The 27,937-nt window shown below is 49.7% G+C and overlaps 1 protein-coding gene across 1 annotated transcript; it reads right to left on the bottom strand.

Moving 5' to 3' along the window:
- Positions 1 to 106: 106 nt before the first annotated feature.
- Positions 107 to 27,340, bottom strand: SPG7 (SPG7 matrix AAA peptidase subunit, paraplegin). The gene is made up of 17 exons (XM_002192853.7): positions 27,042 to 27,340; positions 25,568 to 25,670; positions 25,019 to 25,108; positions 21,279 to 21,529; positions 20,564 to 20,703; positions 18,661 to 18,763; positions 17,056 to 17,181; positions 16,621 to 16,783; positions 15,722 to 15,895; positions 11,491 to 11,615; positions 10,214 to 10,316; positions 9,134 to 9,244; positions 5,344 to 5,459; positions 3,917 to 4,073; positions 3,165 to 3,328; positions 2,380 to 2,457; positions 107 to 784 (listed from the first exon to the last, which is right to left on the bottom strand). Exons 1-17 carry the CDS (start codon positions 27,159 to 27,161, stop codon positions 575 to 577), a joined length of 2,334 nt encoding a protein of 777 aa, XP_002192889.5. The 5' UTR covers positions 27,162 to 27,340; the 3' UTR covers positions 107 to 574.
- Between the last annotated feature and the right edge of the window lie 597 nt (positions 27,341 to 27,937).

The raw sequence follows: 27,937 nt of genomic DNA, 5'->3' as shown, positions 1-27,937 counted from the left end.
TGACCAGGGAGAAGAAGACTCTTGTCCTGTACCACTCCACAGCTCTAATGAGCTTCATGTGTGCCAAAACACCCTCGGAGCCTGACACATTGTACACACACAGCAGCACGTTGTAGGCAGTTTATTCCAGCCAGGGCTCTTTGTGTGTTGTGTTCAAAGGTTACACAAGAGCTGCAGCAGCCCAGCTCAGCCCCACAGGGCTGTCCCCATGCTGAGGGCACAGCCCTGCCCTCCTGCCATGGCACAGAGCACAGCCAGAAGTGGCTTTCACGGGACCTTCCACTCATTGGAATACGTTCCCTGCTCCTGTGTACAAGAATCTTCCACAGCAGATCAGACTTACCCAACTTCTAATCACCACCACCCTGCTAGGAATCAATGCTGATAATCCTGAGGAGTTCTCCTTCCTGCAGGATAAAGCTCAAAGAGCCAGCATAGCCACACCTTAATTTTGGGGTGGCAGCAGCAGCACAGCAATTCCCTGCTCAGCACCTCTGACTCTGGAGCTGAGGAGGCAGAGGGTCTGTGTCCAAAAGAAGCCTCTGGAGCCCTCCCATTCCACACGGGAGTGGGTTCACATTGGTCTCAGGCGTGGTTCCTCCTCCTCCTCGTGGCTTGGTGGCTGGGGAGGTGTTTCCTCGTCCCTGGTGTCCTGCTTGTCCCTCTCTGCCTGCAGCCAGCTCTGAGGAGCAATCATCTTCTTGGGCCCGTGGGGCGGGGGCCCGATCAGCGCTTCAATGTCATCGTAATTGATCACTTCCTTCTCCAGGAGGGCACTGGACAGCTGCAAAAGGGGAAGGAGGCAAAATGAGGGATGGAGCCCCTGGAGAGAGCAGAGAACAGCTCCTCTGAGCTGGTCTGAACTGTCAGCTCGACTCAGGCCTCAGCACCTGCAGCCCCCCAGGAGCAGAGCCTGGCTGTGCCACCACAGACGGGGTGACCCTGAAGCTACTGGAGCCAGGACCAAATTCTCCAGGCTCCGGCACCGCTCCCAAGAGCACGTTTGGCCAGGAATACACAGTATGACTGCAGGCAACAAAGCATGCTCTTGGGAATGATTTGGAATGAGAGCTCCAGGAACAATGAGAGAAGTGTCCCTCCTGCTGCTGTCACTGCACCTGTGGCCCTGCCCAAGAGCCAAAGCAGCAGCACGGAGACCTCTGGCAGACCCAGAGCCTCCCCTGTACACACAGTGCTAACAAAGAGCTGCCTGTTCCTGCAGGCAGGGGCTGGAGGTCAGCACAAGTTCCCCTCCAGAAGAGTGGAATTCTCTGGCCCCTCTGGCAGCAGCACCACCCCTCTGGAGCAGCAGGTGGCTGTCCAGAGTGGAACTGCTCGATCCTGCTGACGAGATGTGACACGGTGGCCTGGCAACCGAAACACTGACTCTGGAGATACTTTGGCTGCACTTTAAAGTTTTTCTGTGCTGAGCCTCTAGCAAACATCTGGCTGCTGTTACATGGCAGCAGCAGGACAGAGGAGCCTGCAGAGACACCCCTGAGGATCCCTGCTCCAGAGCTGCCAGGGCACTGTCCCGGGGACAGCAGCGTGTCCCAGCTCTCTCTTTACCACGCACTGGAGGCCTGACATTGAGTAGCTCAGGGGGTTGTTGTTGTTATTCTTGTTTGTTTAAAAACAGGATTTAAGGAAAAGAATTGCTTGATTTGCAAAATAGGCAACATTCAGTTGACCCCTGGTCATTTTGGAAGTCACAGACTGGAATTCTGAAGGGAAGTCCAGGAGATGCAGAGGGTGCTGTGATCCAAGCGTGGCTCAGCACTGGGCACAGAGCTTTCAGCTGGATTGGGACTGCCAGGACATAAAGGGGAGGAGGCAAAGCTCTGTCTCTGCAACAAGGATTCCTTGGTGTAGCAGTCATTAAGGAGGTGAAAACTGCCTGGAGTGCCCAGAAAGCAGGAACCAGTCCCCATCAGCCAAGGTGACAGGAGCCATATTCCTGCACCAAAGCCAGACACTGTCCACCTGATTACTGGCTTGGCTTCCCAAAAACAGTCACTGTCAGCTCTCCAGAAAATTGCACTGCTAAGAGGCAAGCAGAGAAGTGCAGGTGAAGGACACAAATTCCAGCTTTGATCATTTCCACAGAGCACTCCTCCTCCTCTATCTACCCTGCAAACACCAGCTGGTGTGAGGAGGCAGACTACTCACTGCTGGGAAAGGCACACACATTCCTCCCGTGCCTGCTCTGAATCTGGGGGATACACAGTAAACAGTCGCTCATTCCCAACACTCCCACTACAAGACTTTCTAGGAGAGAGACAACACCGCAACAGCTGAGCTACAGAGCACAGAAAGCAGCAAAACCACCAGTTAAAAACACCCAAACCAACCAACAAACCCCCACACAATTCAACTCACTGTTTGCAGCTTGTCCCGGTTCTCCAGCAAGAGCTTTTCTGTGCGCCTGTAAGCCTGAGCCACCAGGATTTTGGCTTCCTTGAAGAAACAAGAAGAGGGAGCTGGGGTGTAGGTGGCAACAAACACAATGTGTGGCTAAACAAGGAGAGCACTGAGGGATGGAATCTGCAAACTGAGCCAGGCAGAATGTGATTCCTATCAACAGAAACTATGGCTAAACTGGTTGGAAAAAGGCCCGAGGAGTGCTGGTGATAAGGGGCAGTGAAGTCTTGCCCTAGCACAGCTGGATGGGAAATGCAGATTAAGCCTGGCCAGGAGCTAAAGGTGCAGCTCAGCACAAATCCCAAGGAAGCACAGCCATGGTGCTTCTGAAATACAGCTTTTTTGTTTCCAGCTTTTTGGCTTTTGTACTAAAGCAATGTGTTTTTTCAGCACTGAAGCCAAATTTCCTATCAAAACAGGCTGATTTGCAGTCAGTCTGACCAGCAATTTGGTTAGATCTGATCTAGGCAGTGCATACATCCACACTGTGCAGTTGGGAGTTTAAGACAGATTTCTTGCCATCTCAGCCCTGCACAGCACAGGCTACTGGGCTGAACCAGGTGGGATTCTGCCCGTTCCTGCTGCCTCACTGCACAGTCCTGACACAGTCATGGAACAGGTAAGTGCTCACTCACCGGCCAACAGCAAAATGCAAATTGTTTGGGTGTAAACCACTTGCCATTTTTCAGTGAACTGCAGAAAGCAAAGAACAAAAAGAAGCCCTTAGCCCAGGGTGGCCTTACGTGGTCCATCATTTGCAGCAGGCCCTGGCTGAAGGGGCGCCGGCCGATGCCAGGGGCGCTCCCTGGCTCTGGGAAGGAGATCTGCCCGATGCTGGGCACCATCCCATACTGCTTCACCATGGAGTAGGCAATCTTGGTCACCTTCTTCAGGTCATCCTGTGCTCCTGGGCAGGAAAGACACACACACTGCTGGCCAGCTCTCAGCTCAGTGCAGGAAGAGCACATCCTGCACAAACATATGTCCTACCAGTGGAGAGAGCAGAGGACCCACTGCAGCCCATGGGGGTGAACACTCAACCCACTGAGGGACGTTCCTGCAGGTCCCAAAAGTGACAATGTGACCCTTCTGTGGCCAGCTCACCTGAGTCCAGACCTGCCACTGCACACAGAACAACCTGGACTAATGGAAGGTGTTTTTACCCATGGCAAGAGGTGAAATGAGATGGGCTTTAAAAGCCCTTCCAACCCAAACTATTCTGCAATCCTATTTGGATTTAACTAGTTGGAAACAGCAAAGAAAGTTCTAGGTTTTCTCAAGAGCCTCATCAGTAGCGGCAACTGTGGCCTTAGGCTTTGGGACAAGTCTGAGACAAGACAGTGACAACCAGCTCTGAGACCTGCATGCTTGCAAGTGTCAAAACACACCAGGTTTTGAGCAGGTGACATTTCTTCTTGCCAGCACGGGAAACCTCCATCCCTTGCTCGGATCCCCTCGGACCTCCACTTGCTCATGCCAGGCTCTGGCTCCTCACCTGTGGTGACCTTGTTGAAGGTGATGGCCTCGGCCACTCTGCCCCCCAGGGCCATGCACATCCTCTCCAGCAGCTGCTCCTTGGTGAACAGGTACTGCTCCCGGGGCAGGATCTGTGCGAATCCCAGCGCCGCGTTTGTCCGAGGGGCGATGGACACCTGCAACACAGGGCAGCTCCCTCAGCTCACAGAACTGCAGAGCTCTCCCTGCAGCACCACAGGGAGGGCAGGAAGAGGCCTCTGCATTCCCACTGAAGTTTGTCCATAGCCACAGACAGATTGGCCTACAGAGACATTGCCAAGGACAGCAGCTTATCCTCGTTCCTAAACCAAGCACTCTGCCTTCACACACAAACACACTTCCTGCTCAGGAAATTATCCTTAACAGCAAGTCACAGAATTTAGCAGGTACTTTGGAGTGTATAGGCCACATGGAGTTCACTGATTCTGCTCCAAAATCCCTGGGACTACCTGCAGAAAGACAGGAGCCTTCAGAAAAATAACAGCCATTTTTCCACCCACTAAATGAGAGTAATTAACACCAGTTCTGCTTACACAATGGGTCATTCAGAGTGAATGTGCTATTGGTAACTGGCCAAGGAGCTGTCACCCTCCTCATTTCACTCCCCCACCTCCCCCAGTGTCTTTTGGAGATGTGCACAGATCATATCCCAGGCCTTTCCCTGCAGAGAAGGGCTTCGGGCAGACAACCTCCCAGTCTGGAAAACACATCTCTCCATCAGTATCAGAGCAACTCCTGCAGTGGCTTCACTGGCTGCAACGTGCTGGGAAAGGGATCACATTTGGATGTGTGCACACACGGGGCAGCCTGGAAGTGCATGACTGAGCAGCAGAACCAGGAGACTCGGCTGCTTGTAATTTTTAATTGCAAGGTTTCTCCTATAGCTGTTAATCAGCTTTGCACCAGCACTATCATCAATGGAGCCTAATAATGGATTTCTCTACAGCATAAATCAGGGACATGGTTTATGTAATCACAGAATCATTAGGGCTGGAAATGTCCTCCACAACCATCAATTCAACCTTTGACCAAAGCCCACAGCCCACTGAACCATACTGTGAGGTGCCACGTCCACTTCTTTTTGAACATTTCCAGAGATGGTGGCTCCACCACCTCCCTGGAGAACCTGTTCCAATGCTTAACCAGCCTTTCAGTGAAGAATTTATTCCTAATATCCAGCCTGAACTTCTAGTTTAGTGGTGGGCTGGGCAGTGCTGAGCAGTTGGACTCGATGACCTAAAAGATCCTTTCCAAGCAACACGATTCCGTGATTCTGTATTTGCCATTTACTTTTCTGCAGCAGCACAGCCCCAGGCTCACAGAGCTGAGCAGAGCTGCACACAAGTACCACAAAGCCATCGTGCACAGGGAAGCACCTGGGACCCCCCTCCCTGGCAGTGGAGGTACCTTCATGACGGCCTCGGTGTGCTCCAGCAGCCACCCAACCAGCGCGTGCCCGGACTCGTGGAACGCCACCACCTTCCTCTCTTCTGGTGACAAGATCTTACTTCTTTTGGCAGTGCCTGTGGGAACACACACCAGGGTTGGATAAGTTATCAGCAGCTGCAACCAGCGGGGCATAGCCTGGTCCAGCCCAGGGCACAGCTGACTCTGGAGAGGGCGAGGTAGCAAAACCCCTTTAACTAAAATGTTTGGAAAAGGTGCTCCCTGGCGCTGAGGTGCAAAGCAATCCATGCCTGGGATTGCTTGAAAACCCTGGCAGAAACTTTTCCCACTTCTCCTTACTACAGACTTAATCATTAGACAAATAGTTTGACATTTGATTTGATCACAGCTCAAGAACCTTGTTCCCAGGGCTGGATCTGTAAAACGACAACTTTTTTTTTGTTGTTGTTGTGGAAAAAATCTGAAAACCACACAAAAAAAATCCCAAACAACAAAATGCAAAATGAGATTAGCTAGAGTCTCACGCTCATTTTGCTGTTTTCAATCCCTTAGGCAGAACAAGAGAGAAGAGAGATGTTGAATCATATACACAAGGTCCCAGCTGAGAAAATTGTGCATTAAGAGAGTTCAAATCAGCTAAAGTCCAGGAGCAGATACAGAAATCCTTCTCCAGAGCCTGGAAATGTCTCTGATTACACATGGCATGCTCTGTATGAGCTTATTCCCAGGCTCCTGAGAACCAGCAAATAAAGCCATAACTCACATTTAACCCTTCCTCCAGGAAGATGATTTTCAAAAATATCTATTTTCCAACTCAGCAGAGCAAGTCCAAGAAGGGTTAAAAAAAAAAAAAAAAAAAAAAAAAGAGATACATGGAAGTAAACTTCTAACACATAGGAAAAATTAAGTACAGAACACACAATGTGTCAGGCACTCATTACAGCTCAGAATGTTGGATGCAAAAAGGTCCCAGGATTTACAGAGCCCAGTGCAGCAGAGGGGAAAGCAGCCAGTCGGAATCAATATTGCACCAAGCTTGCTTCATGCCTTGGAAAACAACATTCTATTAACATGAACTTCTAAACGAAGTCAAGGGTTTTATTAAACAAGGAAACAACAAAATTAGCATGGCAAATCTTGTAAAATTACTGCTCAGGGACCCTGCAAACTGCTGTGCCCCGCCAGGCATGATGGAACAGCAGATTAACTGCAAGTGCCTTGATTTTCATCAGACAGTGCCTTACCCTGCCCTCAGCAGTGTGTGAGCATGGCCCTGTACGGCTATTTCCACAGAAAGATGTATCTATTCTCTATAAATATAGGTATATGCATATGTATATATATATATATATACATACACACAGAGACACTTAAAAAATCCTGGCCAGCCCACTGAGGGAGGGACTGTGCTCTTCACAATAGCACACAGTGTGCCTACCAAGATTATTTCTTTTCCTACATAATCTCCAGGCATGGAAGTCCCCTGAAAGCCTGCAGTAACCACATTCATGACACAAGCCACCCAGGAAACAACTCTGGTGCATCTCTGCTGGCCTTACACAAACCCCACCAAGAAAACAGGCTCCATCTTCTAAAGACAAGCCCTAAAAGCCTCTGTGTGCTCAGCAGGTTTCTACCCTCACTCCCAGGAGACCTGACTGACTGCTTTCTGTTCCCAAACTAAAAACACAATGGGAACTACCACAGAGAGAAGTTCTTGCTCCTCCCTTACAGCAACACAAAGCTTTAAGGCTGACAGGGCCTCTGGACTTGCAGAACTCCCTTTTGATTCCACCCCACTCTTATTAAAACCAGAAGCTCTTAATGGAAAGCACAGCAATATCTTCTTTCTTTCAAGAAAAGCTTTTATAGGAACTGAAATGCCCTCTGGATTGTGAAACCCAGAAGCATTCCTATGACATGGAAAGGGTACATTTAATACAGGGGCCTGGGGGGTTGTTTGGGGTCTTTTAGAATCTGTCTAAAAAAAATAGCCAGTCTTGCTAATATGAGAGAATCTGATTAAGCAACAAAAAGACTCTGTGGCTTCCTACACACACCAGAGCCTGAGTGAGGCCAGGCAGCTTTAATTGCCAAAGCTCATGTCCTGCAATGCCCCACCACATGGATCCCAGAGATCCCTTCTGCTGCCAGCCCCCCCAGCCTTGCTTTTTGCTTTATTTTTCCAGTCTGGGGAACTAAGGCAAGGCTCAGAAAGAAAAGGCAAGTGAGTCTCTACAAGTCTGGTGCTTGTGCTACTGCAGATGGGAAAGTAGAACACATCTTCACAAGAGCATGTGGTGTCAGAACAAGGGGGAATGGCTTCAAACTGAAAAAGAGAAGGTTTAGTTGGAATATCAGGGGAAAAAAAATCTTCCCTGTGAAGGTGGCGAGGCCCTGGCAGGGGCTGCCCAAGGCAGCTGTGGCTGCCCCATCCCTGGAAGTGCCCAAGGCCAAGCTGGACGGGGCTTGGGGCAACCTGGGCTAGTGGAAGGTGTCCTGGCCATGGCAGGGAATGGAATATAGACTTTAAAGTCCCTTCCCACCCAAACCAGTTCAGGATTCTGTGATCTTTGCTGCAGCTGATGAAAATTTCTGTGTTACAACTACAGTTGTCTCCCTGTCCACTCTTGGGAGCTCCCGAGTACAGTTTGGGATTTGTGTTTTTAACCAAAGCACTGCAAGGGTTTTGTTTTTCTGCAACAGGTGAAGCTGTGAGGAATTTTCTCAAACATTTTATTTTAAATGAGGACTTCTCTGAGCATTTTCTGATAAAGCAAACACTCAGGACTTAATTCCAGGATCAGGAAGTAACTGACCCAGTATAAACATCCTGTTCCACACGTTCCACTAAAAAGGCAGAGTGCCAGACTGGGTGCCCAGGCTGCTGCTGGGAATGGAGCCTGGAAGCAGTTCAGTGTCTGATTATGAGATCCACAGCTTGGCTCCAGGGCAGCTCAGTCTGAAACCCACCAGATTCAAATCCCTCAGGTGAAGTCTAGAGTCCTGGGAACTCTTTTTCCCACCCTACAATACACTGCTGGGGGAAATCTCCAGAGGTTCCTCTCCTGGCAATGGCACAAGCAGCAGGGAAAGGCCACAGGACGTTCTCAGAGGGAGAACAGTGCTCTACTGTCTTGCAGTTTATTCTGCCAATTCATCAAAGCCTGGGCTTGGAGGGCAGAAAGAAAAATCTCTAATTTCTTGCTGGTGAGGATGCAGAGACTATTTGCTATTGATATTTATGTAGCAGGTGTCCAGAGAAGCAAGAAAAATTCAGAGATATTGTCACTCTTCTTGTTTAAAAAAAACCCCAAACAATCCACAACCCCCTAACCTTCTAAACTGAAAAAGCAACATGGATTTGAATTTTCCTCTTTATTATTTTGTCAGTGGCCATTTTCCCTGAGCTATGGGTTCAGACTCCTTCAGATTCAGGAAAATGGAGCCATTTGGGGTCTTCTTCAGAGAACTTTCTGTGACTGTCATTGAAGACCTTCAGGCCAGAGCACAGTCTGGACCCATCTTTCTGGGATGTAACCCCCTCACCTGAGCAGAACAGACCCTGAGGCAACATCAAGAAATGCTGCTGCAGTGGCACAGGGTGCCCAGAGCAGCTGTAGCCACCCTTGGATCCCTGGCAGTGTCCAAGGCCAGGCTGGATGGGGCTTGGAACACCTGGGACAGTGGAAGGGGTCCCTGCCCATGGCAGGGGTGGCACTGGATGGGCTTTAAGGTCCCTCACGACCCAAACCAGTCCATAATTCCATGGAATGGCTGCACCTCTCACCTGCAATGACTCTTTCCACGGCGTACTCGAAGTTGGAGGTATCAATGGATTTGTGCCCTTCCCTGGCAGCGTGAAGAGCAGCTTCATTGCAGATGTTTGCTATGTCAGCTCCTGCAGACACGAGTTCACAAGAGTTACACTGGCTCTGAGTGGGACAGAGAACTCAGAGAAGGAATGGGCACAAACAAATCTGGAGAAGGACCTAAGGAAGTCAAACAGCCTGTGCTCTTTGTTCCTCGGGAACAGAGAGTAACCCCAGCCCGTGGTGTTGATGTTGGATTTGAATAATACAACTGCTTTGGCAGGGAACGCTGATACCACACAGAGCTCAGCAATCCAGGAGCAGGCTGAGGCCAAGGCTGGCTCCCAGGGACAGGGATGGTGTGGGCAGTGGGCTGGCACAGGCTGCTGCTCTGCTCGACCTCAGAGAGCAGAGAAGGAACATCTGTTCCCAGTTTGTGTGGGTGGGTGATGGCGGCGGGGGGCTGCTGAGAGTAGTCACGGAGAGGCAGTGTGCTGGGGCCTGGGAGAGGGGAAACCCAGAAAGGATATTCCAGGAACTCCACATAAACAGGAACTCTGGAGCCCCTTGCTCAGCACTGTTTCAAGCTCCCAGGGACCCACCCTGGAAGCAGGCTCGATGTAGGAGCCAGGCAGAGCTGTCCAATTTCTACTCTGATCAGCAAAATATTTCCTACTTGTTCCTTCCATCACTTTCCTGGTAACATAAATCAATTTAACAATCTCTCCTCTGAAGTGCAGCACCTCATCCTCAACAGCTTTGAGAGGAGCATGACTGGTTCCTTCCCTTTGTGAGTTAGGCACCTGGGCATTGTAAAAGGGTTGTTTCCCTACCTCCCCACCCTGCTAGTTCAACATATTTCAGAAGATTGAAAACAGTCATGAATAACTGCTCATCAGAGCTCATCAGGGAGCTGGTCAGGTTCCCACTATTTTTTTTCTGTTTTCCATAGAAATGGAGGAAAAAAAGCCCTTTTTGACCAAAACTCCCTGTCAGACCCCCAGCACCCAGGAGCTCCACCCTGCGTGGAGCAGGAGCAGCCCAAGGACACATCATACCACTGAATCCTGGGGTCAGCTCTGCCAGGTGCTGCGAGTAGAAACTGCCGTCCTGGATCAGCTTGAGGCCCTTCAGGTGCTGCTCAAAGATCTCCTTTCTCTCCTGTAAAGAACACCCAGTGTGAGCCCAGCCAGGGGTCACAGCGGGGCCCTGCTGACATGGCAGGGAGCAGGGTGGTGGCACTGCCGGCAGAGGGGACAGCGACAGTGCCAGCAGAGGGCAGGGCTCTCCTTGCAGAGTTCCAGCAGCCCTGATAAACACCCAGCTCTCAAATTCCCAACAGATGCACCAGGCTCTCCCTGAGTCACGGCTTTCTCTCTCAGGGCCACTCTCCCCTCCTCACTCTCACTCTGATCTGTCTTAACTTCTCCCTCACCACATAAGCCCTGGCAGGAAGGAGCTCTGACTGCCTCGACCTGCTCCTGCACAAACCACAGACTGCAAAGCCCATCCAGCAGCTCCTCAGCCTGCACCCATTTCCCAGATGGAGGTGGGGGTGAGATGCTGCTGGCGAGCAGCCACCAGTGACTCATTCAGCTGGTCCAGGAGATCCTGACTCAAACAATGGGCTCAGTTGCCAGGGTTTTTCCCCTTCCTCCTTCAGGGCAGCTGCACAGTTCATGCTTCCGGGGCCGGATTCTATCAGGCATTTAAGGTATTTTCACTGAAACTCTGTGGAGGACAGTGAAGCACAGATGGGAGAGGAAGAGCCTGTGCTGGCACAGCACACAGATCCTCACTGCAGCTGAGCCTATTCCCAGAACTCTGCTACAAATGTCAACACAGCAGACATGGAAGACTCTTGTAAATGGATTTAAAAAGCGTTCAGAAGGAGAAAGTCACTTAACAGGCTGCCTAAAGGAAAACGAGGAGCCTTACAAGGATAGGGAGGGCAATAAACCTACAGAAAAAATAGTGCTCAAGGCACATGACAATTTAAGCTCCCACACCAGCCAATTGCAATTAGGTGCTTCTCAATTTCCTGAAGACACAAACATAGCTGTGCATCTGCATGGCAAAGGGAACCTCACAGAAGAATTCACTACCAAGGCTCTACCAGAGCAGAGACCTCCAGACCAGTGAGCTGTCACTTCAGAGGAGCAAACCACTGCATTAGCACCACAAATCCTTGATCCAGAGCACAGAAACAAGAACAATGGCAAACAGAGGCTCAACATCTCCATCTCCTCCAAGCTCGGCCTTGCCAGGCCAGTGAGACCAGCAGGGGCTGGGACAGCTCAGTCACAGGAAGGACAAGGCAGCAGGTCAAACACACCTGGAGCGTTGGGAGATCAATAAAGATGTGCCTGTCGAGCCTCCCAGGTCTCATCAGGGCGTTGTCCAGGACATCGGCGCGGTTGGTGGAAGCCAGCACTATGACGTGATCCGTGGTCCCCATTCCTGCCAAAAACAAGAGCAGAGGAGGAGGTTTTCCCCACCTCAGACCGCACTGCAAGCACACAGTGGGCTGGAGATGGAGCACACAGCTTTACACAAAGGCAGAGGGTGTGCACAGCACCCTTTGGGGCTGCTGAGTTTGAACGTCCCCTGCAGCTTGGAGCAAAGTCAGGAAGGAACCTCCCAGGTGACCCAGACCAGTCCCTGGTTATCATGGATATTCTGAAATCCCCTTTTCATTTACTTAGCAAGTCTTGGCTTAAGACTTCTTTTTCTCCTTCCTACTGCCACACTCAGAAATTGCTCCAACTAGAACCCAGGACAGAATCTCTGTTTTTGATGAGTTCACAGATACCTTCTCACCCCCAGCGTAAGTCAATTCCTGAGCCTTTACCTCCAGATTGTAAAAGCAGCATTTCAGAGCTGAAACAGCCTTTTCCACAAATTTCCATGGAAAGCCTTTTCAGTTTTTATTTACTTTCAGCCTTCAGTCACAGACATGCCAGCAGGGGAGGGACAGGCTTTCCTCTGAGCTGCTCAGGTTAGTGCAGAGAGGACAGCTTTGCCACCCAACAAGGGCCATGTTACACCATGAGCTGTTCTTTGCCTCCTCACCTCTTACAGGCACCATGCAGGGCCCTGCACAGACCAGCCCTGCAGAACCCACACCAGACACAAAACATAGCCCAAAAGCTTTGCACTGATTCAGCACAGAATATGGCCAATCCAGTCAGAGCAGGTTCTGTCCCCAGGTCTTTAAGGTGAAGGAAGCACTGGGATTTACAGGCTGCCTGAGAGCAACCTCAATGGAGGCATCAAAGACAGACAGGATTTCCTGGGGAAGGGAAGGCAGGGAATGCAGCTGCAGGAGGGCAAAGAGGGGCAAACTTTGTGCTGCCTGGGTGGGGAGCCAGAGCTCCCATCAAATCAGTGCCCCACACGGTTATTTATTGCATTCCCCCAGGTGCCTGCAGACCCCTGGGCGTGAGTCACCTGCCTCCAAGCACATTCCCCAGCCCTGGCACACAGCAGCCTTCCCAGGGAAAGGACACCACAGTCCCATGTGCTTCCCTCTGCCAAGTCCCACGCTGTGGAGAGGCGGCTCCGTGCACGTAAGCTGGGCCAGTTTCAGCTCTCAGCTCCAGCAGAAGAGCTGCCAAATGTGTCAGCGTGCGAGAGCTCAGCACAGATCAAAGTTCCAGGTGAGGCAGGGGACTGGCTGTGCCAGTCTGTGCTGCAGCAGACCTGGTGCTCCCTCTCTGCAGGCTCCTGCCTAAATAAGCTGCTGGAGAGGATGAAGCCAAGCATCCTTCAGGCGTGTATCACACTGCACTCTGGAGTGGGATAAACAAGCAGAGACTGGCAGGCACTCCAGGAATGGCAGGATTAGATGGCACAGTGCATTATCTGCCTTGCAGCTGGGAAGACTCTCTTAAAATAGGTCTGACTATTAGAACAAATAAAAAAAACAGAAGCACTGAGAGCATCCTCCTCACATCAGCTTCTGCCCTACTTGCTTAATGCAACACCACCTGGCATGTCACAGGAAAAGATCAGCCAAAGGAACAGGCTATAAAAACAACACCTCATTGCATCAACAAATGAGAGACAGCTCTGAAAATGCAACCTGAAAAAAAGAGTTCCTGCAAGGGTCACAAATGAACCACTCCAGAAAGGAAAGGAAGAAAGGGTCTACTCAAGCTGCAAGTGCCCACTCCCCACTGAGCAACACACTGCTTGGTGGGTACCTCACCTGCAGGGTTATACTATGTCACCCTCCAGCCATGTGTCCTAAAGCCTTTGCACATCTCCTGGGAGCAGCAGCACTGAAATGGGGCCTCTTCCTGAAGGAAGCCTCAGGGCTGCACAGGGAACAGCTCAGGACTTGTCTGAGGGCTCCAGGTGAAGAGCTGCTACCAAAAGCCTTGCAGCATTTCCATTCACAAACCCCCAGCTCAGCCCAGGACTGCCAAAGCTCCTCTCAAAGCATCCAGAACAGAGGAGAGATTTGGGTCACATTCCTCTTCCGCTTGTCTGCGGTTTGAGAGGGAAGATTCACTATTCAAAGCAGGCACCTGCTCCGACAGAGCCGGGGTTTGTGCGTCACTCCCTGCACTCTCACAAACAGCTTTTGTGGAGAGGCTCCCTCCGGCACCTCCCCTTCTCTCACCACGTCCTGGTGCTTCCCGAGCTCACAGCAAATTGTCAGAGGGAAGGAACCCGAGGCTGCTCAGGGAAGAGCCCCCCGATTTCTCCAAAATGTTCACACCAACGTGACCGAGCCCCAGCCTGCACTCACCTCGGGCAGCTCATGGTGCACTCAGGCTGCTGCAGAGCTCTGATCTTCCTTTCCTCCCTCTCCCTTCCCTCCAAGAAATCTCATTCAATCACAGAAATCCAACAATCAGTGATGACTCACTGATCTGCTTTTGTGCATTTTTTCCCTCCAATACCCATCTCAGGTCTATGGTATTGTTTTGCCTTCAGCCTTCAACTGAAACTCAACCAGAGCTCTCAACCTTCCATCTCAAGGCTTCCTTACAAACACTCACCACTCCTGGGGCAGAACTGTTCCCCTCCTAAACAGGTCATTCTTCATCAACCTGGGAACTGTTTTGCTGTGCTGCACATGGCACATCAGTGTTGTTTTAGGTGACACACTCTGTTAGGTAACACTCCAGTGATACGTGCCAGGATCCTGCTGATCCCATGTTCCCAGCACCAGCCTGACATCCTTGCCAGCTGTCTCCTGTTTGACACTGTCAACTCCTTGGCCTTTTTTTTTTTTTTTTAGTGTGTGTTTGATAAAGCATTGAGCAAAATTAAGGACTCTGGACATGATCTGTGCGAGACACGAATAAAGAATGAGATAATATAGATTTAAAACTAAAGCAGGCAGTACACTGCAAACAAGGGACTATAAAGTACACACTGAGGATAATATTTACCTTCTAAACTCACTTTCCAGTGGAGCTGAACCCTTATTTCTGCATTGAGACTCACCAGGAAAACACTCTGGAAACCACACCTAATTTTTACACACTGATGGAAATCAGACATTTTCACTTTTAGGACAGAGATGTGGAATGTACTGACTACATACTCCTGAACAGACATGCAGGCTTCCATTTAATTCAGACGCCAGCTCACCCTACAACTGTTAGGGGAGAAAAGGACCCACCCAAGCCAGGACTGCTGGGCTGTGTTAGCACTGGCCTTTCCTATCAGGATCATCTACTTCACTGGAAACACTCAGTAATGAGCCAGCAGCTGGAACCCAGGTCTGGGGATGTTTTTGGTGCATGATGGCTTCTAATTTTTCATATGAAGAGTGTGATGAGACAACATGACAGTCAAGCTATGAGTCACAGTTACAGTGAAGGGAAAAGTGAAACAAACTCTTCTTGATGGGCAGGTAGTTGGTCATTCCTGACCCTGCAATAGTATGATTTAGCAACAGAAGAAATATTGCAAGTGGGGTCAGTGCTGAGGGCTTGGACAGAGACAGGACTAAGGACTGCCAAAGGATCATTCTTTGTGTGAAAGTGTCTGAGCAAAGGGCCAATTCCAGGTGCACAACAGCCAAAAACCAAACACAAGTGTGGCCTCCAACCAGGACTCGTTTGCAAAGCTTATCTCCCTCATCTCAGAGATCCTGTGGTCAAGGCAGACAACACAAACATAAGGCAGTGCATAGGAGAATTGATATAATACATCACTTCTGTCCCTTTAGGACAGCTGAACTCTAAACTCTGCCAGGCTTTAAAGCACTACCTTGTTGTCATGGTTTGACACTGGCACAATGCCAGTGCCCCCCATGAAAATTGCATTTTCATGGGGGGCACTGGCATTGTGCCAGTGTCAAACCATGACACTTGTCTCAGACTGGATACAGCAAGTATCCAACAACATGCAATGACCAGCTGGACTGAAACTCCAGGGGGTTAAAGTTTACTAGATTTAGGGACTAGTGAAGGGGTACATGGGCTCAGACTGGTTCAGACTTCAGCAAGAGAACGCTGCAGAGGCCAGGTGAGTTCAAGCAGGACAAAGATGAGCAGGCTAACAGCTGGATCTCCAAGGAGAAACAGGCAGGGAAAAACACTGACCGTCCATTTCCACCAGCAGCTGGTTTAAGGTCTGCTCCTCCTCAGCGTTGGCAAAGCCAGACACGTTGGTGGAGCGCTTCTTGCCCACGGCATCGATCTCGTCGATGTAGACGATGCAGGGAGCGCGAGCCTGCGCTTCCCGGAACAGGCTCCGCACACGAGCGGCTCCCAGGCCTGCAGGGAAAGGGAGAAACTGTGAACCTGCTAAGCAAAGCTGGACAGCTGCTGGAGAGCAGCGTTACTGGCCCTCAACAAGACACCTGACACCAGCAAACCCTCTGAATATGACAGTCCTTCTCTCAACACTCTGGGCACAAAGAAACAGCCTCACAACTTGTGTCTACTCCTTAGGCTCAGTGCATCCTGGGGCTGGGTTTAACTGGGCTCCTAAACCTGCAGGGAATCCTACAGCTGCTGCAAGAGGAGCTTTGCTCCCAGCTCCCAACATGGCCTCCTGTTCCTCCCACAGCTCAGAGCAGAAATAGTCAACATTTTCCTGCATACTGACCCCTGTCAGGTCTCAATAGACCTGTGAGGAAGGAAGAAAAGGAGAAGGATGGAAATCCCAAGGCACAGAGAGGCCCTACTTTCCCCATCTGCATTTCCATACAAGGAAGGAAGCCTCAGTCATGGGCTTTAATAATAGGTACAGGGAAGCCAGAGAGGATGCTTGCAGGTGAAGGACCACAGCTGCATTCTGTCAGAAAGCAGCAACCAGAAATGCACTTCAGATACTACATAATTAAGGAACTGCATCACTAAAAACCTCTATCTCTTTAGTCTATATATCCAACTCATCCTCTCCATGCCAAGCCCTGTCCTTTGCAGGAAACCCAGCCAAGCTCCCTCCAACTCCACAACATACAGAGAGCTCACCCCCGTTCCTCAGAGCACCTCACCTCCAATCACCTCCACGAACTCGGAGCCTGCCATGGCCAAAAATGGCACCTGGGCCTCTGTAGCCACAGCCTTGGCTAGCAAAGTCTTCCCACAGCCCGGTGGGCCCAGCAACAAGGCACCTTTGGGCACTTTGGCCCCAAGCTGGAGGTAGCGATCGGGATTCTGCAAGGACAACACAGCTTGGTCAGAGCCACAGCTCACACCAAGCACCTGCACCGCAGTGGGGCTTCCCAGAGCTTCCCCAGAATGTTTTCCCCCCAACGGGGGCAGCTCCATCTGCATTCCCACTGTGGAGCTGGACATACAGAGCTTGTTTCAACAGAGGCTGGCCAGAACCTGGAGGATGAAGAGCAGAGCACACCCTCCTGGCCCAGGTCACCCCTCTATCCCAGAAGGAGGGCAGCAAACATTTGTTTTGTTCTACTTTTACATACCTTTAAATAGTCCACAAATTCCTTGACTTCCATTTTTGCCTCATGCATTCCTGCTACATCCTTGAAGCCAATCCCTTTTCCAGATTTCCCATCCACAATGGTGAAACGAGCCATCTTCAGCTGGTTCTGGAGAAGGCAGCACAAGGACCAAACAACTTTGAACAAAGCAGCAGTCTGGAAAGGCTGTTTGCTACATTTTGGGAGCCAGCCCAGCCCAGGGAGACAGCCCAGATGTCCCTTCCAAACACCACTGAAGTCCCCACCAAAGCACTGGTGTTTCACAGATTTTTGTTCTGGAGAAAGTTCCCAAATGGATGGTTGACTCAAACTATTTATCCACATGTTGGGAAGAGACAGAATAAACTTGCAGTAATAGTCCCAACACAATCTAGTTCAAACTCCATGCAGACCAGGCAGGGATGATTGTTAAAACACGCAGATGTCCAAAACCTGATTTGGGATCTCCTCCCTGATTTCTAAATGCTCTGATCCTCAATACACATGGGACAATCATAGTTCCAAGGAATATGTGTTGATGGCAAATAACTGTCAGTGGTAAATAATTGCCAATACTTGTGAAAGCACAGACACTTTGCACAGTCTTTGATGCTGCTGCTGGTTTCTGCTGAAAACACCCCAGGCCAAAACTACAGGTTCTTAAACTGAACAGCCACCACGTTTCCATCTCCTGACGCATGTGAAGCCACGAGAGTCAAAACAAGAATTCAGTTAAACATCCCACTCATAACTGCTCAGTATGTTCTACTCAAAGCAGCTATTCAGGAGGTTTTCTCTTTTAGAAGAAAGTTTATGGCTTCTGAGGCCTCAGAAACATCCAAAGGAAGAGTTAAACTCAGGGCCTGGCTGTCCCCACTTAAGCAAGGACACAATCTAGTCCTCAAGGCCTCATTACTCAACACTTCTTTAAAATATTCCTTTTCTCTGAGCAGCTGCATCCTTTTGTTCAAAGAGAATCTCAAAGCCAAAAGAGAACTGCGGAGGAGACTGAGTGGGAAATCCAACAAGGGACTGAATTCACTGTGTTTTCATCCTCAATCCCTGCGGTCAGGGACAGAGCACCCCGGGCTGATTCCTACAGCTTCATCAGCTGATCCAGGCCAGGGTGGGAGAGGGGAGGAGGAGGAGGTTTGCCTGGTGTTGCAAACGAGGCATGCGGCAGGAGCAGAACAGGCCAACACATAATGAACTCCAGAATCTGAACATATTTTATAAATTGAGAACTCATTTTGCAGAAAGCAGCAATTCCTACTTCTGGCTGTATGGGAGGCATGTTGGCAGGGCCCAGTGAAAAACACCATCTGCAGCTGCAGCTCATTAGCAAGCTTTGAAAACAGCAAACTGGACTGAAATTCCCTGAGCTCAGCCCTTCCTGCCATTGGGAAGGGAAGGGACCTCGGCTAAGGCCAGTTAAGGTACCAGCCAGGGAGATGATCAGGATGCAAGGTGTGGCAAGACTGGAGACTCCTTGGCACCAATTCATCCTCATCCCACACTGACTGTGCTGGGAAAAGGGGAGGATATAACCCAACAGAAGCCAAGACTCCCCACAAGCTGCAAAACATGCTGAAAACCCAGGCTACTCACAAAGGCGTTGAAGCCTCCGGCCCTGCTCGCCACCCTGAAGAGGCGGAAGATGCTCCACAGCATGGACACGACCACCAGTGTCACTATCAGGGAAAGGACATCACTGGAAGGACAAAGGCAAGAACAAACTGAAGCATTCAGCTGGTCAATATTACCCAACTTGACTATTTTTAAAGGACATTTAGGCTAGAGTGCAAATGAGCAGACGTGATTAAGAACATGGAACTTTAGCAGGTTTTTATATAGATATATAAAACCCCAAACCCCAACCATTACATAACCTAAGAAGTTAAGCAGAGGACACTGGCAAACATTGCCTACAGCTGTGGAAGAAATTTGACCTCACCATCCACTTCAGAGGCATTTCTGCTTCTAAAACAAGCAGGACTTCCAGGCACTCAGATCACACATGGAGCAGAATCCACTGGGGCTGGCAGTGCATCCAAAGGGAGCTCACTGCAGAGGAGAGTATCTGGTAACAATAGGGATTCAAACTCTCCTAATCCTGGCAGAAATCACAGTGTGGGTCTCCCATTAAGAGACTGCTTGGTCCTACTTAGTCAAATTTCTCAAGAGTCCTTTATGCCAGAAAAAAGTGCTCCAGCACCAACACTGTCAGTTTTCTGAATCCTTTGGAACACCCATTGCATTAGAAGGGGGACAGGGAGCTGACATGACACTCCAGGTCTAACACAGTTACAGGACAAACATGCTGAGGACAAATATTCTGTGAGCTCTAAACAAAGGCTGTCCCCAAGAGCAGGAAAAATGATCCTATGTCAGATGACAGGCTGAGATTGGTGGGCCCCTGTTCTGCTCCACATGCCTGAGGAACCATCCAGCCTCGCCACACTTTTGTGCTTATCTTTACACCAGGAACGTGTGTTCCACCTCTCACAGAGGGATGATTTACTGAAGCAAGAGACCAGCAGAAGCTCTATACCCAGCTGCATTTGTTTCTGCTCAGTGAGAGATACAATGGCAACACTGAAACCTGAAAGTCACCTTCAGTTTGTCTGCTCTGCAAACAGGATTAATTCTGAAACACCCCGAGCGCCCACAGCGTGGAGTGAGCTGAGCCCTGCAAAGGCTCTGCACCTCACAGGCTCCAGCTCCAGCTCGAGACCAAATCCTCCAGACACTCATAAGGTCTTCTGAGAGATTTAACAGCCCATCACAGCTCTTAAAAATTTGTTTAAAATCTCTTTTGAGGAGCAGGGGAAACAGCTTGCGTTGGGGGCTGATTGTCTGTTCAGTCTTCTCTTCCTGTTACACATAAATCTGAAAAAATTGGCAAGTTCTGAATTTGAACTGAAGGTCTCATACTGCATGATCAGTTAAAAAGGCTTATCTTCATATATTCAACTACATATTAAAAATATCCACATGTTGATGAAAGGATGAAATCCAGCCCAGGTATCCATTCAGACACAAACTTCACGTTTTTGCCAGGTGCCTGGGAGGAGGAATTACACACACTGCCCATCTCCAGTGGGAAAATGAAAGCATTATAACGAAGAAGGAAGGCTCAGTGCATCCCCAGCATTCTCCACAGCCCAGGCTGTAATATCACTTGCTGCCAAGATTTCTATCACACTCTGCACTTGCATAGTTGATCATGAGGATAAAAAGTGCTCAGCTGAGCAAGAACTCAGTGACCCTGACCTGAAACATTTTGGCCTTTTTCATGTTGAAATTACAGATTTCTTAAGACCCTCACTTTTCCAACATTAATGTACATCTAAAGCACCTTATCTTTCAGAAACACTCATTCCATGCTCCAAATCCAAGCTCACTTTTCTGCTCTGTATTTAGATAACATTTAGCCAAAAGTCACTTTTTTCCAAGCAAAGGATGCTGTAACAAATACAAGAGCAACAGTAAGGACAAATTGATATCATACTTTCCATAAAAGCCAGGGTGTTTGTAGGAAATGGGGATTCTCTCTTTCTCATCAATATTCAGTTCATCCTCCACAGCTCTGAGCTTCTCTTCGAATTTGTCGATGTTTGCCACACGCATGGTGTACACCAGGGTCACGTTCTGGGGACAGGCAAGCCACAGCAGCATGGAAATGTTATTTATCACATATCAATATCTGCAAGGAGCAGAGGGGCACAGCAGGGACAGGTCAGGTAAAAATTAGCCTCAAAAACACCCTTTGATCCTGCGTCAATGAATTTGGGGGCAGACGACTGACACCAGGGCTCTGAGTGAATTTAGCAACCCTCTGGTCTTAGGAAAAAAGGCTAATGGAGTTTGACAGAACACTCATGACTGAAATCCAAACAGCAGAAAACTTTTGAAACAAAAGAAGGCAAAAGAATTTACAATCTCCTGGACAGCTTTTCCCATATCAGACTGAGCCGGTAGAAGAAAATTGAGTTTCTCCAGCTTTTTAGACATACACAAGATTTTTTTTCTTCAGGCCATTATTACTTATTTTTACAATTCAAACTAGAAGTCTTAGTTTTCAGTTGCTTGAAGCCCCCTGAACTTCGAATACAAGAAAGGAAAGAACTAAAGCAAGTTTACCAGCTGGAGTTTCACTGAACATGAATTCAATCACATTCAGCAGTATTGTCTAAGCTCACCCACAGCTGTAGGGAGTCACTCACAACTTGTCCATGTGGAGTTCCACCCGGGTGCAGATAAATCTCCACGATGTCGCTCTCAGGCACCACCTCGATCCTCTGCACCTCCCCCTTGGCCAGCATCTCGTTCACAAAGTAGTTCCAGGAGATGTTGGTCCCTTCCCTGTTCTCGCTGATCATGAAGCGAAGCATCAGCACGACGAAGGCGAGGATCAGCAGCGCCCGCAAACGTTCCAGGTGCATCTGATTCTCCCTTCTCCTGCGTTTCTCCTCCTCTTTACAAACAAAAGATATCGGAGGAAAAAGGATTAGTGTGTAATTGTGGAGTTTTTTACACAAAGAATGATAATTAAATGACAAATATTAACACAATGGTACCTTGGTTTGGAGAGGGTTTTTCTGCTGCATGTTTGGTTTCCCCTGAAGGACTGGGCTTCCCATGGCCCTAGTGCATCAAACCCACTAAAATCCCACCAAATATCACTCTAGGCTAAAATGAGACACTCTCTTGCCTGGCCCCATAGGGACAGAGGTCAAATAAAGCCACAGGACCCTTGTTGCTAAAAATCAAACTGCAGAATGACTACAACCCACTTTATACAACATGGTTCCACAGTAGAAAATACTAGGAGTAATCCCAGTGTCCCTGGTAAATCTCACAGCACATCATTGTTTCCAGGTGAGCTCTGATCTCCTGGTACCTGCACCACAGCTCCAGCAATGCTTCCACTACCTCAGTAAATACCTGCATTTGCAGAGACTGGGAGCTAGCACAGAACACAAATACACTGCAAATCCATCTGCCTTAACCAAATTCCCTGGATTTTCTCCCATACAACTCACCTCATGTTTCAGAGGGTTTGATAACTTGCCTACATTAAGGATCTGTATCCAAGAGGGATTCCTGTGCTGGATGTGCTTTCCCACACTTTATTGTACTACAGCTACACTGAAGCAATGACACATGGAAAAGAGATGTTCTACTTCAACTATTTGCCATCAAATATTTTTCCAGTCTCACAACACTTATTTTTTTTTTGCACTGCACAGGCAAATTTACAATTCTGAGGGCTGTAAAGGGCTGTCACAGCACAGTTCAATGTCAGCTGCTGGCCAGTGTTTGAGTTGTTCAAATGACAACAAGTATCTCCTCCTCTTTCCAGTCACATGTGAGTGTTCCCAATATATAATTTTTCACTTGCTCTTGATAGACAACTTAACAGCAACAGCACCACGGCACACATAAATACCCTTCCACACCCAGAAATAAATTCATACTATGCCACTAGGCTCTAATGCACCAGTTCTGCAGCCCAGATTTGATTTATTTGCAAATTCATAACAAATGTCCTGACACCAGCATTTATCACAGGTCACCAATTAGGCCCTACGCATGCTGCAACAAAACCCAGGGACAAACATATGACCCAGGCAGCTGCTAAAAAAAGTCCTCTGTCCTTCAGAGGCACAGCCTCATTTTTCACTGCTTCCCAGCCCTGCTCCACGCTGAACAGGAAAGGCTTGTTCCTAAATAGAAACAATGCAGCTTGGCAGAGCAGTCATCATTTCAGAGGGCTGTGACAAGCTCAGGCTCCGCGTCCAGCCCATCCGCTTTGTTCTCTCCTGCCATCTCCTCACCAAGTGTTATCTGCTGCATCCAGCTTTGTTAGGACTCAGGAATTCATCCCAAGGCTGCAGGATGACATCCACTAGAGTCTTATTAGGGAAAATTAAAATACGTGATAGAAGACTTAAGTCTGCACAACATCCTGGAAAGATGAGCAGATTCTAAATAAAAATATTTTACAGAGAAAAGAAACTACTTAAGGAAAATGAATCCTGACAGGAAAAGTCCATCTGTGGTTGTTCAAGTTCCTTGGAAGTGTCAGTCAACTCCTGCTAGAGCACTTTCCTCTATTTCATTTCAAACCAAGTGGAGGCCCATAACCTGCTCTAAACACACAGAGTCAGGGGTGTGATCACAAAAACATTACCCAGGGGAAAACTGTCCATTAGACATCCTGACACAACTTCTCCCACTTCCAGGAACTAGATATTTCTAGGACCTTTAACCTGCAGCTGAACAATTTCAGGAGAGAACCCCATCTCTAGAAAAGTTGCAAGGCAACACCAAGCTCTCCTCTAGTCTGTGTTTAATCAAGTACAAACCTGATCTATTTCTCAGCTGGCGAAGTGTGACTGCCTGTACAGCACAAAAGCCACACCAGCCACCCCACAGCACTCAGGACATGAGTCCCCAGGACTGGATGTGACACTTGCAGGCAGCAGCTGTGGGAATACTTCCAGCTCCTCAGTCTCCACCAAGCAATGATTTGCCATTAACCCCAAATGTGAACTCTCTGATTAAAATCTTTGCAAGGGCTGCGCTGACAGTTTGAAGAGTTCTCTGTAATAATTACAGCAGAGACAAGTGTTCCCCTGGAGACACGGGGCAGCATTCCCCTCCCAAAGCCAGGCTGTCCATTAATCACAGGAGGAGAGGCCACGGAGCACGGCGTGCTGCTGGTTACTGATCTGAACAGCACTTCCAGGTGCTGTGCTCAGTCATCCCCTGGCCTCACACAATTCCACACTCCAGCTCCCCTCCCAAGGACTCTGATACCTGCACTCACTCCCCACTGAACACTTCATCCCAGTCAGATCATCAAGGAAAAGCCATTGCTCTGGCCCTGAGGACACTGCAGTGACACCAGCCAGGCTGTCAGCAGCATTTGACCTCTGACTTCAAAAGCTAAAAATCCAAGAGGATTCAATTATGAAGCACAACAAAGCAAAAGCCAAGTGCTCACACCATTTGATGATACCCAGGTAAAGTTTTAGAAAGTAAATTATAAAATTATATTACAGTCTGTACTGACATTAAGTAGCTCCCAGCTTGCAGTACAAAGTTCTAGAGGCATGGCAGGGGGCTGGATGATTTTATGGGCCCTTCCAACCCAAGTCACCCAGGTTTTTAGGGAGATAAAACTAATTTTCGAAAGTATTTTTACATGCTTGGGGCTTAGGAGAATAAGACATGGAAAACAGTATCTAGAAAGAAAAACCAAGAAAAATTAGTAACACAGCTGAGAGCTCTTTAGAGAATTTATATTTAAGTTCTGTGATTCACCAGAAGTAGGGACACGTCCACACTGAAGGTAAATGAAATATAAGCAAATAAACCCAAATCCAGCTTAAATTACTGGGTTTAGTTAATACAAATTTATTAAGTCAAATAAACAACAAAAAAAACCCAGGTAATATTACTGTCCCCCTTCATAAAGGAGCAATGCCAAGGCAACCAGCAATGGGGAGATCTGCACAGGAACCAAGTAGCCCATGAAGAGTCACTTTTTCATCCCCTGATTAGATATTAGGGGAAAATCCTTCCCTGTGAGGGAGGTGAGGCCCTGGCACAGGTGCCCAGAGCAGCTGTGGCTGCCCCTGGATCCCTGGCAGTGCCCAAGGCCAGGCTGGACAGGGCTTGGAGCAATCTGGGATAGTGGAAGGTGTCCCTGCCATGGCAAGGGTGGGACTGGATGGGCTTTAAGGTCCTTCCAAGCCAAACCACTCCAGGATTTCAATGATCTGTCCTGTATCTTCCAGTCCATCATCTAAACCAAAATACTCCTTCCAAACTGCTCTTAGCCCCAGGCTTGTACAGGGGGAAGTTGCAGGTACAGGGAAGCACAAAGGTGGCTCTTCCTTTCTGCGTGCCCTTCCCTGCGTTTCAGTAAATCCTGGAATTTTTGGCACACACATACCATCCTCCTCTTGTGGAGATTTCTTCTTGAATCCTCCATTCTTCTGGCTACTCCCCTGAGAGCTGGATGTAGCAAACCAGGAGGTGCTGCCTGCAGGCAAGCAGAGGTCAGATGGCACAAGGGAAATAATTTGGAGAAATTCCTTTAGTACTGAACCATGGACACAATTCCCAAGGCACAACCACCGCTAACACTGGTGTGGGCAGCTAGGAACAGCCTCACACTTGAGATTGGAAATGCTCATTAGAGGAAATATAGGTAATGGAATTAAATCAGGTTTCTCAGGAATGCTGGGGGACACTCCAATAAAAGCCAAAAAGGCTACAAACACAAAATCTAACGACTCCAGCACTTCTTTAATCCCCTGAGCTCCTCATGGGAAGGTGCCACTGTTCATTCCTGTCCCCAAGCACAACCCTGGATCCCTGCAAACACCCCAGCTCCCACATCCAGGAACAGAACATCTTTGCTGCACTTTCAGGAATGCAGAGAGAAGGTCAATTCTCTTATGAAATCAGACCTTTTCCCTTCCTGCTCCTTGGGACTCACCCAGGAGATTCCAAAGTCTGACTGGATCTCGGATTATGTGTTGTTTTGTCAGGGCTCCGCCGAGACCTTGACGTGGTAGGGAAAGTGTTGGTGCCAGGAGGCTCTGAGGAAGGAGAGAAAGAAAAACAAGACAACAATTGGAAAAGCAGTGTGGCTGCTGGAGCTTTGTGTGTGCCTCCCTGAGACTCGGATTCCTGAGCAGGGAAACGCTGTGGGTGAGTGTCAGGACAGCAGCTGGGAGCCCTGGATGGGATTCCTGGTTGGGCACTTCCCACATGATTTGGGAAATGTTTATAACCCAGAGCAAAGAAAGCACAAGTAGAAATAGACAACCCATGATCAAAACACTTAATAGTTCATCTTTTTTCCTCTCTGTGTCTGTGTTTTTGTTCTAAAGGCATATTGGAAATCAGTTCTTAGAATGTAAAGATTTCTTACTGTAGGAAATTTTTTAACAAAAAAAAGACACTTTAAAGACTTTCAATCCTCCTGCACAGGAGCAAGGACAATGCAGCTCTGTCCCTGAGGTAACTCAGCAAGAATCCTTCAGTGGACATTCAGACTTAAGTGCAATTTCACAACATCTAAACTAACATTTATGAACTGTCTCATGCAACACAAGTCTGGCCCCTTCTCCAGTGTGATTCCAATTTCTAAACCAGCCAGGGACACTGACCAGGCTGAAACCCCTCACTCATTTTTCCTGGTTCTCCACTTTTTTCCAGCCTGTGATGGCCTAAGATGGCAACCACAGGATTGATGCTCTCTAGAACAGAGCAGCTTAAATTCAAACTGATCCCAGAAAAACCCGACATGAAACAACGTCCCACATTGTTCTCCTTCCACCTCTTATTTACGCCACAGAAAAAACCCTAAACCCAGAGAAGGCCACAAAGCTGATGAGAGAAACAGAACACCTTTTGTACAGGAAAAGGCCTGGAGAATTGGGATTGTTCAGCCTGGAGAAGAGAGGCTTTGGGGTAACATAACTGTGACCTTTCAAGTGCCTAAAGGGGCTCCAGGAGAGCTGGAGAGGGACTTTGGACAAGGGATGGAGGGACAGGACAAAGGGCAGTGGCTTCCCACTGCCAGAGGACAGGGATAGATGGGATATTGAGAAGGAATTCCTCCCTGTGAGGGTGGCAGGCCCTGGCACAGGTGCCCAGAGCAGCTGTGGCTGCCTCTGGATCCCTGTGAGTATCCAAGCCCAGGCTGGACGGGGCTTGGAACAACCTAGGATGGTGGAAGGTGTCCCTGCCATGGCAGGGGACAAGAATAAAATCCCTTCCCACACAAATCATTCCATTATCTCCACGGCGTTTCCCAAGTCCGCGCCCAACAGCGCTGTCACGCCGGACCTTCGGGAGGGCACAGCGACAGGTCCCTCCCGAACAGCCCGGACGCCTCTCTCCTCCGTTCTTCTCCTCCCCCGGCGCCCCCAGTGCTCGGTGCGGCCCCGCCACCGCCCCGTTACCTGCAGGCCGCGAACGCCGCCGAGGGCACAGCCGCGGGGCCGGGCCCAGGCGGCGGCGGGCGGCCGCCAGAAGGCGCAGCGGCCGCGGAGAAGCCCCATCCGCAGCAGCAGCAGCGCCATGTCCGCCGGTGCCGCTCCCGGGAGGCCTCAGAGGCCGCGGCGGCGGGACCAGCCCGGTCCGGGCCGCGGCGGCTCCGCCGTTACCAGCACCGCGGCCTCGGCACGGCCGGAAGCGCCCGCTGAGGCCCGGGCGGCCATCTTGGAAGCGGGGGCGCGCGCCGCGCTGCCAGGACTCAAGATGGCGGCGGCGGCGGCGCGCGGGGGCTGCCGGGAAGGGCCCCGCGGTACCGGGGGGCTCCGGTGCGGCCTGAGGGGACAGAACGGGCTGAGGGCACGGCCCTCCCGCCGCTCCTCCGGCGGGCTCTGCGCTGCAGCCCAGCCCCCGCCTGCGGCCGGACCCGTCACGTCTCTTAGAACGGGCGGTTCCTCACCAGCCCCGGCTTTCTCCGGGCTCTCCAGCGTGCCCAGGGCCCGGCCCGGCCCGGCCTTGGCCCGGACCCAAATGATTTATGCAGGAGAACAAACGGCCGGGAGGGGCGACGGGGTCTCTGCAAGGATAGCAGAGAGGCTGCAGCCACCACTGTGTGAGCACACAATCGGCCCGGCTCTGGGATTTTATCCCTCCTAATCCCACGTAATTGTAATGCCTGGGAGAAGAAGGAACAGCCTCTGCGGTCTTAGCTTCAGCAGAGAGGGAGGAGACCTGTGCAGTTGTTGCCGAGGAAGGTTCCCCTTCTGACAGCCCGAGGTAGGAGTGAGCTCTGGTAGGAAACAGCCTCTGTGTCTGCAATGGGAGTGAGGGACTGAACTGCGTTCTGAGGGAAAGGGAGTGAGCA

The sequence above is a fragment of the Taeniopygia guttata genome, chromosome 11, assembly GCF_048771995.1.
Source record: "Taeniopygia guttata chromosome 11, bTaeGut7.mat, whole genome shotgun sequence".
In the NCBI taxonomy this organism is placed as follows: domain Eukaryota; kingdom Metazoa; phylum Chordata; class Aves; order Passeriformes; family Estrildidae; genus Taeniopygia; species Taeniopygia guttata.
Note: the sequence above shows the minus strand (reverse complement) of the source record. Positions and strands in the feature narration are given on the sequence as shown.

What these genes read in the sequence shown, in the direction of transcription:
- SPG7 (XM_002192853.7), bottom strand. Translation starts at nt 27,161, where the DNA reads ATGGCGCTGCTGCTGCTGCGGATGGGGCTTCTCCGCGGCCGCTGCGCC. An exon ending in ATCTCCACAAGAGGAGGATG is followed by an intron (nt 21,530 to 25,018) that starts GTATGTGTGTGC and finishes TTGTTTGTAAAG; the next exon opens with AGGAGGAGAAACGCAGGAGA. An exon ending in AATTTGTGGACTATTTAAAG is followed by an intron (nt 16,784 to 17,055) that starts GTATGTAAAAGT and finishes TTGTCCTTGCAG; the next exon opens with AATCCCGATCGCTACCTCCA.